General features: G+C 41.9%; 2 protein-coding genes across 2 annotated transcripts; both read right to left on the reverse strand.

Annotated features, from left to right (window-relative positions):
• Positions 1-953: 953 nt before the first annotated feature.
• On the reverse strand, positions 954-1286 carry LOC139933015 (potassium voltage-gated channel subfamily E member 2-like). Its single transcript, XM_071926991.2, has one exon. The coding sequence runs from the start codon at positions 1284-1286 to the stop codon at positions 954-956; it is 333 nt and encodes a 110-aa protein (XP_071783092.2).
• A 10116-nt stretch (positions 1287-11402) lies between these two features.
• Positions 11403-14125, reverse strand: slc5a3b (solute carrier family 5 member 3b). The gene has a single exon (XM_071926999.2). It carries the CDS (start codon positions 13854-13856, stop codon positions 11721-11723), a length of 2136 nt encoding a protein of 711 aa, XP_071783100.1. The 5' UTR covers positions 13857-14125; the 3' UTR covers positions 11403-11720.
• Between the last annotated feature and the right edge of the window lie 544 nt (positions 14126-14669).

Below are 14669 nucleotides of genomic sequence, written 5' to 3' on the forward strand. Positions count from 1 at the left end.
TGTGTGTGTGTGTGTGAAGGCAATCGATGCCCACTCTGGTACCAAAGCTTCTCTGTGGCTTTTGTTTTGAGCCAGGCAGAAACAGTAACTTGATCTCCCCACAGTAACTCTCTCATTGTTACTTTGGCTCGACTGCAGCAGCCAGGGCTTACGGTGCATTGTGACTATACTACTATACTACTACACTACTATAAACTGCTTGTTGCACTAGCCTTTATTTCAATTTTATTTTGAATCTCTATACTCATAAAGCGAGTGAGATTATTGAGTGTATAATTATCAATTTCATGAGCAAAAAAGTCTTCGGGTTCAAAAAGAAGAATGAGGAAGGTACAAATCATGTTGTTTGGAGCTTTCATAATACCAGAATGTGCATCATTTTATTGAGCATGATGATGGAGAGATGTGGGTAGTGATCTCTTTTTCCTCCATTTCTTTCTTTTCAAACCTACACGCTGACTCACAGATCTTACACTGACTTACTCATACTGTGGATTTAATCCTTACATATACCCTTCATACACTATACACAGAGCAGCAGCTGCACCTCTATTTTTACGTCTCTCATTAGTGCTCTTTTCATCTCTCCTCTGTTGTCTGTGTTATGCTCCCCAGCAGCCTGGGAGGGAGCCTGTGCTGCCCTCTACAGGTAGAATAATGTATGTTCTGCTGAGCCAGATAATACCAGTAACAGTCTAACTTTGAATCCTAACATATGAGTGATGTTGATGGATTGAGGATGGTGCTGTACCACAATATTTACGTACACAATGTTGATTAGAGTTCTTTATTCTGATTACAAGTTTCACTGGCATAATCAACATTCACTATTCATTATTGTGAAAGGAAAAGATGGGGAAAGGGCAGCGTTTGGGATGATCTGTGATGCTGCTGCTGCTGCTGCTGCTGATGATGATGATGATGTGCTGTGTGTCATGTAGTCTATGTTTACACTAGTGGCTTGCAGAGTTGCTGATGACGAAGGTCTGTTGTATCTGAGCGGTCCAGTCTTCCTCGATGTATTTGTGGTAGGGGTCGTTGGAGTGCTCCCTCCTCTTGGACTTGACCGTGCTCACCAGGATGGCCACAACGATGAAGGCAAACATGCCGATCACCACCGCCAGGTACCAGATGACGTTCTTGAAGTTCTCCTCAGCCAGCGTCTTGTCCAGGGCATTGGCTGCGGCCGACACATTACGCCTCCAGCTGTCAAGGTAATGACCCAAGGCACTAGTCAGGGAGTCCTCCAGGTGCAGGGTCAGGTTGGACCAATCAGGCATGCTCATCTAAGACGGACAAGAAAGGTTGTTGTCTTTTTTCTGGCGATCTGGTGTTTGCTTTTTCCAGATGAGGTTAAGAGAAATTCCAGTAAACTATAATCTGAAATCTTATCTAATTCAGGTTAGAGAAGTTAATTAACACAGCTACTGTTTACTGCTTACACTCACACAAAACTACAGCCAAGAAGAAGAAAAAGAGTCAACTCTTCAAAAATCATGCCAAAATTTAACGAGACATGCATGATAAGAATGGTATTTTTTCAGTTTTTCTATTTTGTGCCAACCTTTTCTCAGGTCTCTGGAGGCCACAGGTGTTGGTCTGGAGATCCAGGTTCCTGGGAGTGAGAACAGAACAGAGTGAGAGAGAGAGACCGACGGAGAGTAAAGCTGGTCAGCGAGAGTAGCAAACATTAGCTCACCAGCTCACAGGAACACTGCTCATATTTCATTTACATTTTATCTTTCCTGTTTGCCTGAGAAATAAACAGTGCAGTTGTGTGAGTGTGAACGTCTGTGTGTGTATGTATATGTGTGTGTGTGTGTGTGTGTGTGTGTGTGTGGGTAAGGGGGGGGGGGGTGACCTTGAAAATGTTAGGCATACAAAATACATGGTATTTTGTCAAGCTGATAAAGAAATGTTGTGTGGAAGTGTGTTGGAAGTCATTCTGACCCTGCCCGGTACACACACACACACACTCAAAAACACAAATCTTGAACTACCAGATGATAGCACTGAGTGTGGGTCAAGAATAATGTTAACTGGACCTGACTGGTTGGTGGATAATATATTCACCTGTAATTCCCATGTTGCCCATATAGAGGCAGTCCAATACAAGGGAAAAGAGATTAGAATAAAGAAAGACTAGTTGGACAGTTTAATTGCAGCTCACACTAGCTGACAGGAACACATTTCACTGCCATACTAATTTTTTGGAGTTAAATTTGTTTATTAAAATAAGTGATAATTCTTGCCAATAAATTATAGATGATTTGCTCCGTCAACAAATACTACATTGTTCGCTTTCCAGTTTTGTTAACAACCAAACCAGTATTTGGTTAGGTATGGCACTGAAGTTGGGTCCCGCATTAATGTAACGTGATATTTACTTTATTTACCCCATAAAGAAACAGTCTTTTCGCTCGCCCCCCTCCAGAGACATGAGGGTGCTCAGCAGCAGAACAGCGCCCCCACAGTCAGTAGGGGGTCAGTGTCTTGGCCAAGGACACTTCAGCAGGGTGGGTGCTTGCTGACATGGTGGCTTGAAATCAGATCCTGTGTTTGAAGGGGCGGTGTCCCGACTGAACCCCTGAGCTGGACTTGATCATTCCCGCTAGCTCATTCCCAGATCATTTGTGTTTCGCTGTGCAGTGTCAGTGGACAGACTCTGTGCCGGCTCTCCCCCCTGTAAGGATCATGGAAAAATGGAACATAATGTACACAGAGTAGAGAGAGACAGGCCGACAGACAGATGACACACACACACACACGCACACACACACACACACACACACTAGTGGCACTCAAAACTGGTAGTAACTGGTAAAATTCTATAGAGTGGTGGAGAGACAACAGAACTGACTGGCAAAGGGAGAAACAATAACTTTCAAAACCTTTCTGTGCAAAAAAAAAATGAAACCACATTCTCTACATTGCAAATGGCAGCGCTCTCCTTGGGCAAAACCCACCAGTTGGTCTTTTATGTAAATTAAATTTTGCACCTGTAGATAGAGTAAGGTGAGATACAAAAATTCAAAGCGTATTCTGATCTCCACATTGTCATGTGCTAGGATTTGTCTTACTCTCTCTGATATTCAATTTTCAATATCTGCACTTGAGTTAGTTCTAACCAATTATTAACTTTACTTCTTTTTTTTTTATATTATTCTCAGAAATTTCTTTGCTGACATAGCGTGATGCCGGGAAGTTAGAACACAGCATGTCTGGAAATGAATTGATGCCAGTACAAGCAGAACATCTGTTAATTTTTACTATAAGGGCACTGTATGCCCAACCCAATTCGTTATCCTCCAGAGATTATGTTTGCAGACAAATTATTCAGAGCAGTAAATTGTCACATGGAACACCAGACAAATCCTTTGGTTCGGTAAAAGTAGAAATACCATGAAACCACTGAATTTGCAATCAACGTAGGTAAAAGTACACATTCAATATAATGTCCTTGTAAGGACATTACAAGAAAAGTTCATCATTTTATGTACAGATCATATATTTTGTATGCTTCACATTTTCTTAAAAAGTAACTAGTAATTACACATTCTTTCATAAATGCAATGGAGTAAAACGTACAATATTTGTTTTGAATGGCAGTGGAATGTATGCACTAAGGCCCGTGAAATGGAAATGGAAAAACAAGACTGCCGTATGTGAAAGAGAGCGAGCAGTGCCACTGGAGCCAATGAACCATGATGAAATAGGGTCAGGTTGGATAAGGACAAGATGACTCATATAGAGTACATAAGGTTAGGGTTAGGCTGAGGTCAGGGTTAGGGTTACATATTCTGTGGAAATGCACCAAATTGGGAAGTGACACTCTGTTGAACATCTACTTTCCGTCACATGATAGTTGAGTATCAACATTGGTCTATCCAAACAAAGTGTAACCCATGTCCTTGATGGTTTGTCGGTTGGTTAGGCAGGATTGTAGAGCCTTGGTTTTCAACTAGACATACTTTCAGGTTGGCATGTAGTGGCTTATGCCTTGCAGGTGATACAATGTATTACGTGCAGAAGTGATGTGCCAAAATGTCAGATATACAGCAATACCTCACGCAGCAACATGTTTCTCCTGGGAACTGCTCTCCCGCCCTCTCCCTTAGGATTATTTAAGCTTGAGCGATGATACAACAGTACTTTTCCATGCATTCAAATGAAACTACAACTTCCAATGTCACTCCCTCTTTCTAGTGCAGGTGTTGATCAGTCATATTATCTTACGTATCCATCTTTGGGTCAACTTTGGTGCCATTTGCTTAATATCCAGTGCCACTAGTTTGTCAAGTTTTGGCAGATTTGAATGGATTTGCATGTTCCAAACCGAAAGAGTTCTGAATTTGAACTTGAGAGTTCATCAAGTTTCATAGTTATACTTGTGATATTGAACTCTCCTTCAGTTAGAGGCCATGCCCACACTGTCCAATCAACTAAACTTCATGTTATGGCTACAACTTGGCTACACTAGAGCACATATCAAATGCCATAACATTTGGTCAACCCAGTTTCAACAAAGCAGTTTTTGGCATCCCCTATTTGTTGTTTCTAAAATGGGTTGATCCTTTTATGCATCGCGTAGCTCATGCCAAAAAATATAAGTATTCAGTGGTTCCCCCTGAATTGTATTCTTGAGGTGGAAAAGCCTCTGAAACATCACATGACACTAACATTCCATTGAAACCCACACTGATCAATTTCTTTTTCCAAGACATAAACATATATATACAGAAAAATAAGGAATCCACATGAATATTCCTTGCTTACATCTGCCACTGACAAATAATCCTCAGCATGCAGACCCAAAGTTCACATCCCCATGTAATAACACTGACTCAATATTTATCCTGCATGTCACTTAATACCCACACCCTCGCCCACTCCCACAACCACGCTTCACTCCCTCTACAGTCTGTTTCACAACATTGGCTCACATCTTCCACATCAGCGCCCTCTTTGTCAGCAGTTTACATATGACACTTAAGGGAGGAGCCATGCTGTTGATATGTCAAAGATCAAGAATGCCGTTTTCCCTGGAAGGTTTGACCCAATAGAGCATGAAGGTAAAAGGCCTTACTAAGTAAGATGTGTGCTTCATTGATTCTCATGCATTCCCATGTCCCTAGACAGTCTATTCGTCCTGCTGTTATTCCTAAGGGAGGTAAATATTTCCCTTTGCCATTGAAGCCTTATTCCATGGATTACCGCCAGAATCCCAGGCATGCCGCCATAGTTTAGTTGGGGTTGTATGTGGGGAATGACAGGAATGCATTGATTGTGTTTTCTGTATATCTGAAAGGTCACACCACATTCCCTACATGGTTGCTTCCGTTCCGTCACCCCAATAAGTGGGAATTACATTGACGTGTTTACGCTTTTCAATTGACTGATTAGCTGACAGCTCACTGACTGGGTTCAGAAACTCATGATTTGAGAAAAACAAACTTAATAAACTCTGTTTTTTATAACATTTTACATGCATTTTTCAGATGTTCTTTTCCAGCACAGCGTGAAAAACTGAGTGATAGTGAAGGAGGGATACATCGTCTGACTCAAGGACACTTTAACAGGACACATGTTTGTTGGTGGGCACTCATTGGTTGTTGCAGGGATCAAGCCTGCGACTTTTCATTTGCAGGATGGCCTCACTGACTACTAGGCCACCCTTCCACCATGTTATTCATAAGATAATTCATTACATAATTAATGAGAATACAGAAAACACAATGAAATTATTTGTTATTCGGCGCATCAGTATCCTTATCAGATGTGTACTGTCACTCCTTCTCCTTCTTTGTTTTGTCCATGGTAACACAATGTCAGTGAAGCAATGCAAGGCTGTGGTGTTTCAGTGGGTGTCACAGATCACACTGATAGAGCTGCACATTGATGGTTCCTAATCAGTTTCCTCCTCAATTAAATGAGTGATCCATACAGCATCAACATCCTACTGTTTCACAGTGAGAGCTAAGGACCGGATGAATGACCTTCCTGTACTGACTTCTCTCATCTGATTTACAGTTATCTCCATGAGAGAGAGAGAGCAGCAGGCCTTTCCCCCCACAACCCCCCTCCAATGAGCTGCCTGGACAAATGCAAGACATTTGGACACCTGCCTAACCATCACTGTCTAACCCAGCTGTGATGTGATTGGTACTTTTGTTGCTGCCTCCCTGTTGTCAGAACCAGACCTTGATTGTATTCCTGTCCTCCCTCTCAGGGGCATCTCCATGACAACCAGTCACAACTTCAGAGCAGCTGGCATCTTACCCTGCACAGAGTGTACGTCTAAGACTGATATATTGTTACGCTACAGGGGGTATTATAATATTCTGCTGAGATATGTAATCTGTGAATCTTAATGCAAACCATTATGCAATTTTTGGACAGGTCATATTTTTGCATCAACTTTGCAAGCCCACATAATAAATAGTCACATTCTAAATGTTTTTTGCATATTATATAATTGTGATTGACAGCACTGAATGCATACAGCCAAAGTCATCACATCTAATAGTATCATTATGCCAACGTGGTGAGGCCATTTGGATTATTTTGTTTCAGACTATTGTTCTTGTTTTCACTGTCGAAAATAGACAATGAACAAAGCAAGGCCTGAATGCCAGTACTTTTCCACAAAGACAATATAGTTAGTTTCCTTTCGGGAAAGAGGGAGTGTGTGAGTTGGACAGGGGTTGGTGGAGGACAAAGCGAAGTGTGCAAAAGAGGGGGGCTGATCAGAGAAACCAAAACACCAAACCAATATCAGTTACCAGGCTATCAAACTCAAAGTGTGTTTTGAATACCATCCTGCAGCTGGATACCATTAGAGGAGACCACAAGCTCAACTGGGGGGATTTTGTAAATTGTCAAGCCAAGTTGACATGAGATCAACCTTTTGGACAGATACATGCTGAACCATTCACCCTCCTTTGAGTGAATGATGCACTAGCATTAACCGTATCTTGCTGCAGCAGTGAATACCATGTTACAGGTTTGCTCACCCTCACACAATAGCAATCAAATGAAGTAGGTGTCAGTGAGGATTTCCCTGATTGTATTACTCTCAACGTCACTTATTTACCTGCTTTAGCCAAGGCACTGTTGGCTCATAACCGACTTAGAAGTCAGGAAAAATAAATTATTTGCACAATATATTTCCAACTGCCAGTTACACTGTCAACTGTGGAGTGTGTGCACTACATTTTAACTGGCTGACATGGGGGCTCATAGGACACCACTGATATCAGTTATTATGGAAATGAGAATTCAGCTCATCACACTGTGTTGAAACATATATTTAGACAATGTGTTAACTATTACAGTATGTCTTAGAGTGAATGAATTCAGCTCTATTCAATCATATTTCAGTCATCTCTACTCTTTGACTGAAATAGTAGAGATAAATTCAGCAGTGTGGAATGTGTCACTCTAAAACCAAGGAGTTGGTCATTGATTTCAGGTGAAAGAAAGACCCGCTGAGTCCTGTCCTAATCAAAGACCAGGATGTTGAAATTGTGTCTTCCTATAAATATCAGGGAGTGCACATAAGATAAAAAGCTTGATTGGAAATTTAACACTAACGCTGTCCAAAAAAAGGCACAATAGGAAATTACAGGCATTCAGCGTGAGCAAGAAGACCCTGGGAATGTTCCACCAAAGTATTGTAGCCATATTGTAGTTCTGTTTTCTGCTGTAGGATGGCTGCATCAATGCAGATGATGGAAACAGAGTCACCAAAGTCAGTAAGGAAGCTGCTGCCATCGCTGGAGTGACCTCTGAGGCACTAGAGGATAGCACTGAACAGAGAATAAAGAAGAAGACAAGTAATTCTCCAAGACACTGATAATCCGCTGCATTGTTTCTACAGTGAGCTAAAAAGTGTCTTCAGTGAATGCCTCATCTTTCCTCTAGACTCCACCCAACGTTTCAGTATGTCTTTATTACCATCTGCGATAAGATACTGCAATGAGTCAATCCCGGAGTATTTCCTCAACCTGTACTAATACTTTTTATACTGATTGTGTGTACATATTATTTTCTCTTTTCTTTCTTTTTAATTTTGTATTTCTATATTGTTTGTATGCTGGTGGGCAACAACAATTTCCCTTCTGGGATTATTAAAGTATTCATTCATTCATTCATTCATTCATACAGTATACTGCACACTGGCCCATTGGGCTTTGAAACTATAGAAAGTTATTGGGCGGTTGGGGGACAGAGGACAAGAGTAGATGTCTGGGGCTAAAGTGTAACGAGTGGAGAGTTGTGGGACACTGATCCTGGCTTCTTGATTGGTTGCGTCTTGTGTATCAACCAATCCTCTCTTGCCTCTGAGCAGATTAATTAAAGGCCTAGCTGGGGTTTATGCAACCCAGGGGAACATTAACAGAAAGCCCCCAAGATACATGGCAAACATTGATTTAGAGGGTTATTTTGTTAATACTACTTAGGCCCTTACAGTATGGATTCCTTCTTACTTCTTCCAATTTTATGCACAGTGTCAAACACTGCAGTTATTCAGTTGTAATAAAATGAGTATCTATTATTACCAACAGCAACACTTAAGATCAACCACCTAGTGGAGTCCACAACTAATCTGTCAAGGAAGAAAAATGATCATTCAAACACCTCACAATTTTATTATAATGGATGTTCAACAATCATTTATGAGGACTAAAAATGGAAAAAAGAATGTATCCAATCTGATACTCATATGCCAGTTACAGAATATCCATCTACCTGTTGTCAGTGATGCAACATAATGCAACATTTCAAGTCAGCAAACTGAAAGTACACAGCACATTAAATCAATGATACAATCTTTAAATTATAAATTTATCCATTATAAACCAGTGCTGTGTAGAAGCATGTGCTCTCCAACTGTCCAACTGTTAAGTCTTTCTCATTTCACTTTCACATGTAGAATGAAAACGCATTTGCCTTTTCGTTTCCACAGAAACTTTATTAAGTTTTAATCTCTAAAAATAAAATCCAGAAAAATAGCAATGTATTTTCTCTCAAAAAGGAAACAAAAGTTTTAAAGCTCTTCTGCACACACCGATCATCATCATCATTTATGCCTGACATTCATAAAGATGAACCTGCCACATTGTGACACTGACCTTCTGGACTGTGGTCATTCATGCTTCCCTGTCCAATTCCACAATACAATCCACAAAGTCTGCTTTGTTTCTTCCGTCTTGTGTGGACTGGGGGGAGAATGTTGATGTTTGGACACCTACACTGCGGGAGAGGAACTGATAAAATAATGACATCAATGCAGAAGGCCAGCAACTTTGTGCACCTGGCCAAATTATCCTTGATAATGTTATGAGTAAGCTCATCCAGTGACGTGCGTCTGAAATGTCATTTCAACTGCACTATGATGGTCTGTTGATATGCAGCTCAAGATTAGCTGAAAATATACTACACAGCTAAACTAGCTGATTTATCACATGGATTTAAACAGGTGTGGTATATTGACTGCACAAAATTTTCAGGACGAGAAACTCAACTCTTTATTACTCTTGGGGTTTTTTTGTTTTTTTTGCTTTAGCATTGCACACTAAGACACATTTGGTAAGAAGAGGTTTATAAAAGATGCATTTGAAATACGTTTAAAAGACAGTTCAGCACAGCAGTGCACAAAATACACAATAACACACAGTAGATACTAATATATAAGAAATGTACACTCACCAGCCACTTCATTAGGTACATCTGTTCAACTGCTTGTTAACACAAATATCTAATCAGCCAATCATGTGGCAGCAACTCAATGCATTTAGGCATGTAGACACGGTCAAGACAATCTGCTGAAGTTCAAACCAAGCATCAGAATGGGGAAGAAAGATGATTTAAGTGACTTTGAACGTGGCATGGTTGTTGGTGCCAGACGGGCTGGTTTGAGTAATTCAGAAACGGCTGATCTACTGGGATTTTCACGCACAACCATCTCTAGGGTTTACAGAGAATGGTCCGAAAAAGAGAAAATATCCAGTGAGCGGCAGTTCTCTGGGTGAAAATGCCTTGTTGATGGCAGAGGTCAGAGAACGGCCAGACTGGTTCGAGCTGATAGAAAGGCAACAGTAACTCAGATAACCTCTTTACAACTGTGGTGAGCAGAAAAGCATCTCAGAATGCAACACGTCGAACCTTGAGGCAGATGTCACTTTGGTAGCTGGTTGACACTGAGCTGAAAGCTGATACCTACCCAGTATTAGTAAGGTGTACCTAATGAAGTGGCCGGTGAGTGTATATTGTTGGTAATCCAATGAGCCCTGAAATATATTGAACAACCTATTAACGCAACGTAACTTCACAAGCAAATTTTTCAAAAGATGATGAACATCATGAACATAAAATGTGCATAAAACATGACTTGATACAGAATCATGAGAATCGGTATTTGTAGCTTTTTGTTAGGTACAATAATAGTGCATAAAAAACTGTACGTTGGTTCTGAAATGCAACATGTTATAGAGACACATAGAAATGATCAAACCAAACACAGTAGCAGAAGATGTCATTTATAAACTAAAAAACAGTAATATAGCTCCAGATGTGGCTGGTATTTGGTCAACAATAACAGTGACTACTCACTGAACAGCCAATCAAAATGGTCAGTAACGTACTATATCAAGTTACGCTATTTCTGCTAATGGATGGAAAGAAATTCATTTTGAGCAAGGGTGCCAACGTGACACGAGCAACATCGAGTCTTGTGCTTTTTCTGTTCCATTTTCATTGCTCTAAAAAAGTACATTTTCTAAATACCAGATACATAGGCTTGACAAAATGATATGCCATTACTGATATAATGCCTCTCCAATAGGCTAAATTTATTCAATTTGATGAATAGGCCTATTAATCACCAAAAACATCATAATGGTCATATGCAGAGAAGCACTGCTTCTTAGCACTTCCAACTGCACTGAGGAATGAGATGCAGGGTGAATATCTACGAGTAAAGGCTTGTTTTATAAACTTTATAATGGCCCCATATAAGAGAGAGGCTTGGATATCATTTCCCCATATTCTCTCCAGAGAAGTACTTGACACTAAATAGCTACTTTGCTAACCACTTTAAAATTACATGTAAGCGCACTATAAAACTTAGAGACAAATCATACACTTGAAGGGCTACTAATATCATGCTGTAATAATCACAGTACAGTGGCAGAAACTTGTATAAAACAGTCATGGCCTATAACCGAAAATGTATTTATGATTTACTACAGAGACATTGAGAAGATTGATTGATTTATGCTACACCTGAAATTTATGGTCACTGTTAACAACAGTGGTAAAAAAAATTAATTAAAAAAAAACCTTTAATCACAGAATACATTTGTTATTCACCATACAAAAACAAAAAAGTGCATATGTCAAATAAGGCCAATATTAAATTCACTTAGAGTACAACAATTCTAAAAATCCCAGCAGATGTTCTTAATGCAGGATTAACAATAAGCGCTATACAAAATTGTCATAAAGGAATACTTTTTCTTTTTTAAAATGGTGGAGAAGCTTATATCATTTAGAAAAATGATTAGAATAAGCTTAGAATCCCTATTAGAGAGCTACAATAGCCAACTGTAAATATTACAGATCTCTGAAAATTCAACTGTGCCTTTGTAACAGCCTCCACCCTCAAAACAACTTCCACCCACATACAAACCCCACACCAACCCCCCTTTAGTTGGAAACTACAGCGAGAAATAAACATACATGAAGATGCCCAAAGAGCAGACGAGTACCAGGCCCACGTTAAGCAGCAGTTTGACTCTAGGTGGCTCATACAGCATCTCTGCAATGATTCTTTCCTCCTCCTCCTCCAGCATTTTTGGCTGGGTGTTCTGTGCTTCGTCCTTATACCCACAAAACCAGTCCAGCAATCGGAGACATCTGCCCCTCTCCCTGTTACCATGGCAGCCTTCCTCTGCTCTGATCTCCACCTTTCCACTACCAGCTTGTTCTCCAGGGGTGGTTGCTGGGGATGTCTCTGTGCTAGGCGTTGCTGGGTCATGGTCAGTGGATAGGACCAGGAGTTTGACGTCCGCCCCATCCACACACCTCTTGTTTCGGACATCTGGAGGCATGTCTTTATGGAGGCTTGCGTTGCCCGTACACTGGCTGTTCTCAGTCAGCCTGTATACTTCCTCTCGGTCTTTCAGGGGAACCTTTTCAATGTTGCGCAGCCCCCATACTGTGGTGGTGCGAACCCGCTCTTTATCTGGTGGAGAGGTGCAGAGACTGACCACCACCGCCACCAGCCCTGAAATCCAGAACAGTCCGGTAGCCACATACATGTAGTGAACACGAGTGATGAAGGCAGGCCTATCATCTGGCTGGTCACAGGGGGGCTGACGGTAGGTAAATGCCAGGATCAAGCGTATAGTACCTAGTGTGAAACCCGTCATGCCGCCCCAGAATGCACCTTTCTCATTACACCGCTTCCAGAACACACCTAGCAGGAAGAGGGCAGCAATGGGTGGAGTCAGGTAGCCAGCAACTTCCTGTATGTAGAGGTACGTCTGTCCTCCCTGCATTTCAACAATGACGGGGACCCAGGCAATGCCAATTACCACCATAACCACCACAAACAGGCGGCCCACAAGCAGCAGCTCCCGCTGGGATGCCCCTCGCCGAGCACTCTGGTAGATGTCCAGGGTGAAGATGGTGCTTGCACTGTTGAAGATAGAGTCCAGATCACTCATCAGGGCGGCGATCATGACCGCCATCATCAGGCCCCTCAGTCCCACGGGCATCACAGACATGACCAGGCGCGGGTAGGCGATGTTTGAGCAGCCAGCCTGAGAACCGCACACAGCCAAGCAGTGCTCCGGCCCGATGCAGGCTATCTCGTCTGCGAACAGGATGCGAGAGATCATACCTGGAATGATGATGATAAACATGGGCAGGATCTTGAGAAATCCAGCCATGAGTGTAGAGCCCTTTGCGTGAGCAATGTTCTTTGCTGCAAGTACCCTCTGAACAATGACCTGGTCTGCACACCAGTACCAAATGGAAGCCGGGGTTTGGCCAAGGAGGAAGCCTGGCCAGGGGATGTCCTCATCCAGAGGACCTCGAAGGATGTGCAGCGAGTTTGGCTTGGGCTCAATGCGGCAGGAGGGAGAATAGGAGAAGTTTCCACTGGCCAATATAGCAGATACATTGGGAACCGCCTGCATGTACTTAGTCCTGACGCCCTCCAGCCCCCCGACCTTGATTAGGCTGATTATGGTTAAGGTGAGGGCTCCACCAATCATCAACACTGCCTGAAGGGCGTCAGTGTACATTACTGCCACCAATCCCCCGGTGACAGTGAGCAGTGCAGTCATACTGATGAGCAAGATTATGGACAGATAAAGGTTCCACCCCAGTGACTCCTGAATAAAGAGGGCTCCAGCATACAAGTCCACAGACAGCTTGGTAAAGATGTAGAGCAGCACAGACAAGGCAGCAAAGTAAACCTTCAGCCTGTTGCCTCCGAAGCGTTTGGACAGGTACTCGGGCATGGTGTAGACCCCCGAGTGGATATACACGGGGATGAACACCCAGCCAAGCAGCTGCAGTAGTAGAAGTGCATTAAATTCCCACGCTCCTACAGCATAGCCACTTGCTGCTCCTGACCCCGCCAGGCCAATGAAATGTTCACTGCCAATGTTGCTCACAAAGAGTGACGCGCCGATCACCATCCATGTCATGGAGCGTCCAGCCAGGAAGTAGCCACTTATCGTGCTGCGATTGGCCTTCCACATGGCAAAGAACCCGATGCCTAGCACCAGGACAAAATACAGAGCTACCACAGCAATGTCAAGTGCCTCCAATCCAGGAGCCATTTTTAATGATTACTTTAACAGCCTCTGTTAGAAAGTTCACAACAATGAAAAGCCTTACAAAAAAGGACTAGAAAGAGTCAGTGTTATGGGTTTAATAAATAAATAGAGCAATGGAAATGCTCTCCTTTGGTTTGCTGTCTGGATGGAAGCTGTAGTATCCACTGTCAGGTCAAATTCACTAGGGTGTGCTCTGGGGGGGGGTAATCCACCGGCACTGAGGTCGTTCTAGTTTTAGAGGAAGATGCTGCAGGTCTCTGGTCTAGAAAAGCCTACAGTTAACATTCCTGCAAGACAGCAAAGACAAAGAAAAAGACCTGATTAGAGCCTTAATTTGAGTGGGAAAAAATCCACACCCACCAACACAAATGCTAGGCTGTTTACAATAGCCTGTCTGAAAAACAGGCAAACATGATCTGGATGAAATAAAAGAAACACAAAGATAGGTTTAACAATGAATTTATTGAAACCAGTCAAATTAAATATCATTTCAATGTCCACACACATTTAATTAGATCACAAATTTAACAACTGATGAAATGAGACATAGCAGCATATAGGCCACCTGAAGATTAACAAGATTGCTGATTTGATTTAGTTTAACAACTGCAACATTTTCCCAGTGCTAATAGCTGGGTTTTAGCCTGCCAATAACTTTCCATCTTAATCTGTTAAATCTTTTTCAACCACAAAAGATCTAAAGCCATGCCACTGTAAGAACTTCAAAGCAAGCATAATAGCATTATGTAAGAAATCATAAAGCTCATCAAAAAGAGTCAAGAAGGAACAAAAAACATGTAGGCTAGGACTACACAG

Source organism: Centroberyx gerrardi, chromosome 10 (genome assembly GCF_048128805.1).
Source record: "Centroberyx gerrardi isolate f3 chromosome 10, fCenGer3.hap1.cur.20231027, whole genome shotgun sequence".
Taxonomy (NCBI): Eukaryota; Metazoa; Chordata; class Actinopteri; order Beryciformes; family Berycidae; genus Centroberyx; species Centroberyx gerrardi.